Genomic DNA, 10393 nt, shown 5'->3' with positions numbered 1-10393 from the left:
TGGTCCTGAAACATGTTCTTCAACTCCGAGATGATTTGGTAAGCATCCGAGTTAATGAACGTTTTCTGAAGTTCAGGACTCATGGATGCAAGCATCACACATTTGACATCCCTATTGGCCTGGATCCAACGATTAAGGGCAACTTGAGTTACCTCCGGCCCAGCCTCTTCCGGTAACTCTTCCTCAAGGACATATTCCTTTTCCTCATGCATAAGAACTATTTTCAAGTTCCTTTGACAGTCGAGGAAATAGTTGCCATTCAACTTCTCTTTGTCGAGAATTGAACGCGGGTTGAAAGTTTTGTTATTGTTTGCGGCCATTTGATTACTACAATCGAAAAGAATTTGCAATAAATAACCATTCATAAACTTTAATAACTTTGAAATAAAAGCTAGCATGCAATCGTTAAACCTATTAAACATTACATTCATGCAAAAGAAAAACATGGTCCAAAAAGAATGAAACGATTCCAAGACCCCAAAAGTCCTAAATCCTTAAGCAGCTTTGGCATGTCTTAAGTAGTTCACTAGTAGAAAAAACCCTTATTGCAGCGGGATTTTAGACCCCTGTTGCAGCGTACATCGTATGCTGCAACTGGGGGGCCTGCAACAAGTCTGACCTTGTTGCAGCGTACAATGTTCGCTGCGAAAAGTACTTTTTTGCAACGTACATATGTATGTACGTACGCTGCAACAAGTGTCAAAAATTTGGCCAAAATCTTGACTTGTTGCAGCGTACAAATTCATGTACGCTGCAAAAGACCCCACCTGTTGCAGGGTACATCTATTTGTACGCTGCAACAAGTCTGAAATTTTTCTAAATTTTACACCCTTGTTGCAGCGTACACATATATATGTACGCTGCAACAAAACACTTTTAGCGGGAAAATTTAATTTTGTTTAGGGATACCTAGAGTGCCTTGCACCAAATATAGAAACCTGTCACAACAATAATAGAATATCGCAACCTGTATAACAAATATAAAAACAATAGGTTGTTGTTTTGTATAAATCCCAACACCAAAGTGCACGTACCACATACATTTAAATATATGTACGTTCCAATTTCAACGAACGCATACATTTTAATATAAAAGATTATTCTATTATATCTAAACCAACTCGATCAAGCGCCCAGGCCAATAACAAATACTTGCTGGTAAAAAACATAGCCCATTGCTCACGAACCATATCAATTTCCTCACTAGCATAAGGCGCATTCCTCGGAGTATATACCTTTACAAAAATAAAAATAAAAATTAAGAATTAGATTAAATGAAAATTAAATATCACATTTTAACATTCAAACAACTAATGACAGTGTCCTAAAAGTCTAGAATACGAATCAAAAGTAAGGAAAATGTCATTTTAGCCTAAATATGACCTATAACGATTCAATGAGCCTTAAATGTGCATAAATAGATTGAAATGAGTTTTAGAAAGTTAAAACTATGAATATTAATCATATAATAAGAATAAAATGAGTCCTTATGTTCTTTAGTTCAAAGTTGGGAGCGGAAATGTCATTTTAGCTCTAAATATGACCTATAACGACCCAATGAGCCTTACATGTGAGTACAGAGATTGGTATGAGTTTTATAAAGTTAAAACTATGCATATTAATCATGTAATAAGAATAAAATGATTACTTAGGTTCTTTAGTTCAAAGTTGGGAGCGGAAATGTCATTTTAGCTCTAAATATGACCTATAACGATCCAATGATCCTTAAATGTACATAAATAGATTGGAATGAGTAATGTACTTTTAGAAGAGCAAGAAACATGAAAGTTTCACTCAATGTTTCCTATTAGTTGTACTAGATCGGGTACGGGAACGTTAATGCTATGCGCTACCTAGTTTGGTTTTTTTTGTTACAATTCACTTGGAAGTAATGGGTTGATCTTAATTGCAATTATAATGGATAAAAGTGTCACGATGATGATGATTTTCTCAATACCAAAATTTCTATAGTTCTACTAGTCAATGTTTTGCTGGCATGAGAAAGGTTTTTTTATAAAAAAAATTAAAATAGGAAATTCAAACAAATACCAAAATTCACATGGCATATTGGCATGACAAAAAAGATTTAAGGCCAACCTAACCTTAACATATGTGTCTGATTCTAAGACCAAGCAGCCCGCTCTGCAGGTTTATTGTAGACCAGATATACCACAAACTCTCCATATTAGGTTGTAGTTGTAAATAAATTTTGTTTAAAAAAGTTTCAAGGATGAATCATCAAGTAACGACTGAAGTGCCTGCCCAGTCTATCACTATTAGGTACTAGCAACTTAGCAAGGTTTTTTGTTTTGATGGTGTATATAATTGCTGATCAATAGTAGCTAAGACAAACAGAACTATGAGCACAGAATTACTGATACAGGCATCAAATTCTCATAAGAAAATACCTGATGGCGGGTCTTCTCTGATTCATAGATTCTGTCCGGCTGGATTCAACAAGTCATTTACAACCTAAATACAAGAAAAGTAGGACAATATAAAGGCCAAGTTAACCAAGCCCAAAAGAGTACCAATCACGTGTACCGATTTTCTATTTTAGGATAGCAGTTTACGCGGTGGGTGGGTGGAGGGGGGGATCAGTCAACATTGGTTCTCACTTGCACTGACAGGGTTTATTTGTATGTCTGCAGCTTCTAGAGGGGATACTTTTCAATCTATTTGAAACCAGGATTCGGAATTGTGGAAAGTAGTCAGTTAGTAAAATTTAGGAGAGTGTCATTTCTCTTGAATCAGGTTTAGTTTGTATTTAGTGCATTTCACCTTGATTATCATTAATACATTCATATCCTTACATATTCTTCCTTCAATTTCTCTTTTGTCCATTGATCTTATTGTCTTAGGTCGATATCTATGCTAATTCATACCAACAATGTAACCCAATTTCAAACCAAGCCATACTAAAACAATATGACAGATAACAAATACTTTTTTGCAAATTGCAATAGACCTGAATTCACCCGCCTAAATTATACACAATACAAATGACCCATTTTCCTGGTCTAACAATATGACAAATAACAAATACTTTTTTGTAAATTTTCAAGGCATATGAGGGCACAATGTTTGCTACCACACCATGTGTTCAATATGTGTCTTCCACGGTTCATGCTAATATAAGTTCATCAATTTAAGCTCAAACAGAAGGCTCAAGTTCACAAGAATTGCAATTCACCTGAAGAGTATTAACCGAAAATTCAAGTGCGGCTTTTGTCTCTGGGGGCCCAGTCTGTATGGACAACAAAGTCAAAATCAGATACTACAAGGAATTCATCTGCTAAACTTTCTAATAACCAATGCTTAGAGAGAAGAAACACGATGTAGCTACCTCAAAAGGAAACACCAGATTCGCCACATTGCGCATAGTGAAAGCATCTCCAGGTTGAATTCCAAGAATGTTAGAAGGGAAAACTCTAGAATCTGCACAGGCAATCACTGTAAACTGTTCCCAAAATTGTCAGTCATCAGTCTCAACTTCAGTCCTCAACAGAAGTAGAAATGAAATGGGGGAAAAAGTGAGCAATGTCAAAGTGGCAATCACATAATGTAAGAGGAATCACATAATGCAGTTATGAGCAGGAATCTTCGCTTCACGATAAATAAGAAGCCTTAAAGCTTGGAGCAACTTTAAGTCTATATTCAAAGTTGGAGCTGCAACTGAATTACATGCTAAAAGGGTACAATTACCTTTGTTTTGCAGTCTTTGCCTTACAATCACAGATTTCAGAAAAAAATCGTCTTATTAAATCATGAGCTGGTAGTTGCTGGTTAGCTAACATTATAGTCGGCGCTCTAGAGCTCTCAACTTACCTAGCGTATATATGGGTGATGGCAACGTTTGATATATTAGTTGAAAAAAAACTGATATGCAAGGATCAGAAAGATGTCTGTTGGAGAGAATGATTGCTCAAATACTACTTCATTAAACTAAACCTTATTAAGAGTCTAAGACATGATCAATTCAAATCATTCTCTTTTAAACTAATAGTCATAGACTTTTAAACGGCTCTGAGTCCCTTTTTGCACATCAGTATCTTAATAGTTTAGCTACCTCTGCCAGATTTTGTAAGCACGGTGCCAATCAAAATTACACTGCGGTGATGACCATTAAATCTACCAGGGAGTATTTACCTTCCTAGAAACAATTCTTCATGCAAAGACTATATCTTAAATCATCTATATCCATACACCAAAACCTTAACAACAAATGCAACACCAGTCAACATAAGTACAGATCAGTGCAGATCAGATAACAAATAAGTACAGATCAGTGCAGATCAGATAGCAGATCAATGCAAAACAGTGCAGAACAGATAACATATCAGTGCAGATCATTGCAGAACAATGTAGATCAGATAGAAGATCAGTGCAAAACAGTGCAGATCAGATAACAAATTAGTGCAGATCAGTAAAAACCGTGCAGATCATATAACAAATAAGTACAGATCTAGTTTTTGTACTTTAACAATCAATGACTGCTTTTAGCTTTCTTCTGTCTTATTTCAGACTGATTACTGTTTCTGTTCTAGTTTTTGTGATTTTTTTTCTTTCGGTATACAAATTTAGAGTTTTTAATTTCCATTAAGATCTTGTGCTAAGCACTTGCAGTATACATTTTGCTGCAGCTTCCTCTTGTTTCGCGCAGTGGAAGAATCCGTAAGCTCTTATTGGAGGCAAAAGATTCAAAGGTCTCAAGGATTAGCCTCCCTTCGGTACCAGGTGGGTCAGAGGCATTTGAGCTAGCTGCCAAGTACTGCTATGGGATCAATGTTGAAATCACACTTTCAAACGTAGCTATGCTGCGCTGTGCAGCGCATTTTCTTAAAATGACAGAGGAGTTTGCAGAGAAAAGCCTTGAAACCAGAACTGAGGTATATCTAAAAGACATAGTCCTCTCAAATATATCAAACTCCATATCAGTCTTACACAAATGCGAGACACTCTTGCCTATAGCAGAAGATATTAACCTGGTTAACCGGATGATTACTTCAATTACCAATAATGCATGTAAGGAGAAACTCTGTTCGGGTTTAGTGAAACTCGAACATAATTTCCCTGTAAAAGTATGTTATCCCGGTTGAATACATAAACTACAGAGAGTGCACTTTGAAGTGATTGCTTCTTTTCAAGTGATCTACAGCTAGCTTTACTTGCAACTACAACGGTGAGTTTAAAAATTGCCAAGAAAACTTTAAGTGACATGCTTAATTCACTTCAGATTATTGTACTATACCCATTTGTCAAAAATGAAAAATGTCATAACCTTTCCAAAGATGATGTCTAAGTTGTTATAGATATCACATAATAATCATCTCTAAATAATACTAACCAGCCACGATGACTCATTTTGAAAGGTTGGCATGATATCCAGATTTTCTAGGCGGATGAATTGCTGAACTAAAGCAATCTTTTCAGAAAGCTGTTCATCAATCTTTACATCATCAGGAAATGAAGCGAAAACACGAGTAAATAATTTTGTCATGACATACTTCTCCAGTCCCTGCAAGTGAAAGTTAGCCAGGTTAGATATAAAGAATACAACATTACCTGACTTAATACACAATAGGAATATTTATATCTCCAGTGGAAGCATTGATCTCATAAACTGCACTTACTGCAGTCATGTTTTTCAACTGGTTGATGTGTGTTTGAGCACTTTTTCAGTAGTTGCCTTAGTTTAAGGTGGAAGCTCACTGGCCACTTTGTTGCCTTTGTTTAACATTATCAGAATTTGGAAAGGTATTAGCAAATGCAGATTACAAAATGATTAAAAATACATCCAAGAGTCTAGCACAAAAGGGCCCGGGAACCCATTCTCGCCACTAACATTATCAGGACTGTTTTTAACGTCTGTTACAAGGGGTAGTACGGTTTGAGTTGAGATGTAATTTCAATTAGTTATTGACTTTTGGGCATTTGAGGAATTTTTTATTCTGCATTTAGAAATTATACTTTGAAATGGATACGTAATTAACACTCAGTATCTCAGTAACAGATAGAAAATTCAAAAGTAGTTGAGAAATATATGTAGTAACCAAGGAAGAGTCACTGGTTTCAAACAACAATAGCTTTGGGGAACTAAATCAGACATATACAGACATTAAAAACTGTCCTGTAAAGCCATATAATACTGCAATTTCATTTCTTTATTTCATCACCTATCAGTCTACCACAACCTAGATAATCTTCATTCTTCATTACATTAATTAACTACCCTACAATTTATTCGGATTTCCCCTTCATCACCAGTTAGGACACCAATCCTACCCATGGCCCCCAAAGCATCAGCAAACTTCCATATTGGCAAAGAATTTCTAAACTACGGCACTATCCTTTTCTGGATCAGGAGGTTTGTTTGAGAAGGAGACAATGAAACTGCCAGAAGCAGAAATACCAATTTAAGCTTAAATTTCAAATTAAAACCATCACTTGTGCATCATTATGAAAACACAATTGCAGTAGTTTTCCAATTAAACTCATAAACTAATGTGTCAACTTAAAAAGCACTCAAAATTAACAACAACTAACATAGGTAGCAAAAAAGTATCAGGAGAGAGAGGAAGAAGAATGGAGTGTCGTACCTTGGGCTAGAAACGAGCAGCAACAATGGAGGAGAGGGAAGGGGAGATCAAGAACATAATTAGCTTTCACACCAACGAACAAGGAGGCGGCGGAGACGATAGAGCGCCGTTGCACCCAACAACCAGAACGCGCGGCGCAAGCCAGGGGTAAAAGAAAATTGAATCGATTAGTTAGGGTTTTGGGATTTTAAATCAAGAACTTATTAAATCAATTGAGGGAGAAATTGAAATCAATTTACCAATTAGTGATAGATTGCAAATGATGTTGTGTTGGTGGCCACCATTATTGGCGGCGACAAATAGAGGAAAGCCGAGCACGGACGCAGGACAACACCATCAACCACAACAACGCAATAACCATCGCAACCACCGCACCAGCAGCGTCGGCATGAAGGAGGTGGTGGCTGGCGATGTAGAGGAACGAAGAGAAAGAGTGTTCGAAGTGAGGAGAGGAGAACGGGACGCGAACAACAGAACTGAAATTTTGAGATGCGGCTTAGGTTTTTTCGTTAGGGGACGACGAAGGGAAAGGTAAGGGAAGAAGAAGGGAGTTGAGCGCGAGAAATGAAAATTTGAGATGCGGCTTGATTTGTTCTGATTTTTTTTTACCCGGCTATTGCAGGGGGCTTTTAAACTGTACGCTGCAACAAAAAGGGTTATTGCAGGGGGCTTTTAAAATGTACGCTGCAACAAACTTTTTTGCAGGGAATAATTAAATTGTACGCTGCAACAACCCTTTAAATGGCTTGACCCGCGTTGACCGACTGGTTGTTGAAGCGTATTAATACATGTACGCTGCAACAAGGGGGGTGCAACATGGGTTTTTTCTAATAGTGGTTTAAGATTCTAGGTAAGCAAAACCTATTGCTAGTAATCTCCAAATTACTCTTGGTTAATAAATTAATACCATAATTTATCCCATTGCCACAACATAATGCCATTGTTGTTTGAGTTGAAACCACAATCAACGTGCTCCTTTGGGACGCCTTACCACCTAAGTCAACTAAAATAGCCCCTCGCTTTGGCGTAAACCTACTACCTTAGATCCTTAGATTTTTGTAAGTGCTTGATTTGGAAGGCAATTTTTAAACTCAATATTACTTTGGACCTAGTTGTTTCTATGTTGGTTCGATTATTTAGTGAACTTAATCTAATCGAGTCATACGAAACAACCTATTCATGAAAAACATACATACATACATTCAAGCATAATATATATATCAAAATGCATAAATATTTGGTGAACTAGTATGGCCCAAAACATCTTGTCTTGAAGCATCCAATCTTCATCATCACCTTGTTAGCTTGGCATCGTCTTGAATCTTCGTTCAAATGCTAACTTAAAGTTCTAAACTTAGAAATACTTGAAAATAATAAAATTACATCAAAATTTCCATGGTACGCAGACCATATTTAAAACTTTACATTCAAAGATAGAACGGTTCGCATACCGTATTTAACTATCCTAAATGGCCATACTAGTCACTTGGAGTACCTGCATTACATAAAATATACATTCTATACATTCACCCATTCGTATGCTAAAACGAATGGCCCATATAATTATGCAAGTATTTACGTGAATTAATTAAAATTCACGTTCACATAAACGCGTCCTAAAAGATTAATCAATTTCCAAATTATTAATCCTTAGACTTTATTCTAATTAAAATTGAATTTAATTAAAAAAATGCGACCTACGAAAATAATTAAAATTAATTATTTCATTTTAATTTCATTTAGTGGCTCCCAATCAAACCAATAATTATTCCGGATAATTAATTATGAAATATTAAATTAAAACTCGCGGCCCGGCCCAAGTAAATAAAATATTAAATTAAAAATCCCGTTAGCCCAAATTAATGCAAACATGCGAAGCCCAACGAATTAAACAACTTCAATGAAAAAGTCCAAGTGCATGGTTGGGCTAGGCTTGCGCCCAGCCCATTGCGCCGTTGTGTGGCCTATGCGCGCATACCCCGCAGCCTATGCGCGCGCGTGCCCACAGCTCGTCGCTGCCCTGCGCGCTCGTCGTGCTCATCGCAGCGCTGGACGTCGCAGGCTAAGTGCCTTGCTTCGTCGCAGCACTCGCAAGCCAAGGCGTGCCTTGCTTGCCCCTTTCCTCGCCCAGCGCGCGCGCGGCACGCAGCTCGCTTGCTGCTGCCCGCGTCGCTGCGGCTCGGCACTCGTACAGCAGCCCGCATGGCTCGTCGAGCCACACGTCCACCATACTCGTATGTTCGTGCCTTTGGTTCGTGCCTACGGACCAACTCAATTAAAAAAAAATTAATTTCATGAACTTGCATTAATGTTATTTTTCATAAAAAGTTACGATTTTTATTTTCGAAAAACAACGATTTTTACCGATTTAATAAAATTTTAACGACAATCCAATTTCGTAAAATATTAAATCAAGGCTAACATTATTCAAATTTTTAAGAAAGAAAGAATCAACTTGAAAATTTTCAACTTTTAAATTATAAAATCTAAAACTTTAAATCGTTCTTTAACATTTAAATTTCAGATTTTAATAATTAGGTTTAAGTGCGATTAAAATTAACGAAACCATTCAAAATTTTAATCCAATAATTTAATTTTAATCCAATAATTTATTAAATTAGCCACTAACACATGAAATTATATTCCTTTCCCAATTAACCGAATTATTAGACCAAAATTATTTAAAAAATTAATTAGGGTTCTAAATTCTACGAATTGGGGAAAATCAAAGTTAGGGTTTATACTTATCGGAAAAATCTGAAATGTTTACCATAGATCAAGAATATACCAAGTGACATCGTGTCAAAATTTCATGCAATTCCGAGTAGTTTAGGTCGATCTTTTAATTGAATTACTTTCCGACACTTTTAATTTTTATTAAAAAATTAACAAAAACGCCCCAAAAACGACACATCGAGGCCTGTTTTTGCGATTCCGTTCTCCTAAATTGATCTTAGAAAATAGTTTTCAATCAGATTAGGGTTTGAAAAGTCGAAAAAGCGAATCTTTTTGAAATCAGACCTTATTACGCAATTCATCCAAAAATTCATAATAAATCAGAAAAATTCACAAAAAATTCCAAAATTTCGACAGATGCAAAAACAAATAAAACATGATAAAATATTCTTTGAATACATAAGGCTCTGATACCACTGTAGGGGAATACAGTTAAACATAATAACATGTGCGGAAACAATCCCCAAAGCCAGGAAGCATGTATAAAGCACAGATTAAGCATACTTACATTTGAAGCGTGTTTTCCACAATAATCTGTCAACGAACACGAACTTAGAACCCCACTTGTCGTTCCTCTACTTGGTTCACCGACACGATCAGATCCGTCTAAATTATCGTAGCTTAGACAATCGATCAAGATAGTTTGCTTTTGCGAAGAACTCACTTTGGAGGCACATAGAGAATTAGGGTTCTCTGAGTCTCTAGGGTTTGAGTATGTGTGAATTGTATTGTTGGAAAATTGGGTTAGAAGGTTATTAACATAACCTTGCTAACCGGCCAAGCCACAAGTGCCATGACCGGCCAGCAAGCCCGCGCAACACACGAGCACACAACGTGCTGGGCCGTGGGCCGCGCGCAGCTGTTGCTGTGTCGTTGCTTTGGCCCGCGCACACACATGCGCAGTTGCTCGGCCATGGACCAACGCTGTCGTGTGGTTTGCCTTGCTTGCGTGCCGAGCGCCCATGGGCCTCGAGTGCCTCGCGCACTCGGGTCGTAGGCCGCTCTTCGTATTCGCGACTTAATATCGTTCCGGATATTATTTATCGTTTCGTATACGA

At 37.1% G+C, this 10393-nt stretch overlaps 1 protein-coding gene across 2 annotated transcripts; it reads right to left on the bottom strand.

The window, feature by feature from the left end:
* Positions 1-1033: 1033 nt before the first annotated feature.
* On the bottom strand, positions 1034-7140 carry LOC110774747 (beta carbonic anhydrase 5, chloroplastic-like). Of its 2 annotated transcripts, none has more exons than XR_008929981.1 (6): positions 6600-7140; positions 5348-5518; positions 3347-3500; positions 3194-3247; positions 2409-2472; positions 1034-1235 (listed from the first exon to the last, which is right to left on the bottom strand). XR_008929981.1 is itself a non-coding variant. In XM_021979328.2 (6 exons), exons 2-5 carry the CDS (start codon positions 5498-5500, stop codon positions 2431-2433), a joined length of 363 nt encoding a protein of 120 aa, XP_021835020.1. In that variant the 5' UTR covers positions 5501-5518; positions 6600-7135; the 3' UTR covers positions 1034-1235; positions 2409-2430. The 2 variants fall into 2 exon arrangements, 1 of the variants encoding a protein (XP_021835020.1); XM_021979328.2 differs by having other exon boundaries at positions 3347-3460; positions 6600-7135.
* Positions 7141-10393: the final 3253 nt, after the last annotated feature.

This window comes from Spinacia oleracea, chromosome 3, assembly GCF_020520425.1.
Source record: "Spinacia oleracea cultivar Varoflay chromosome 3, BTI_SOV_V1, whole genome shotgun sequence".
In the NCBI taxonomy this organism is placed as follows: domain Eukaryota; kingdom Viridiplantae; phylum Streptophyta; class Magnoliopsida; order Caryophyllales; family Amaranthaceae; genus Spinacia; species Spinacia oleracea.
This window is presented reverse-complemented; position numbering and strand designations above follow the sequence as displayed.

Excerpts from the sequence above, each read along its gene's own strand:
- LOC110774747 (XM_021979328.2), bottom strand. The coding sequence starts at position 5,500 with ATGACAAAATTATTTACTCGTGTTTTCGCTTCATTTCCTGATGATGTA. Across the intron at positions 3,461-5,347 it reads AAAATGAGTCATCGTGGCTG|TTTACAGTGATTGCCTGTGC; the intron begins GTTAGTATTATT and ends TTTTGGGAACAG. Across the intron at positions 2,473-3,193 it reads TTTCGGTTAATACTCTTCAG|GTTGTAAATGACTTGTTGAA; the intron begins GTGAATTGCAAT and ends TCTTGTATTTAG.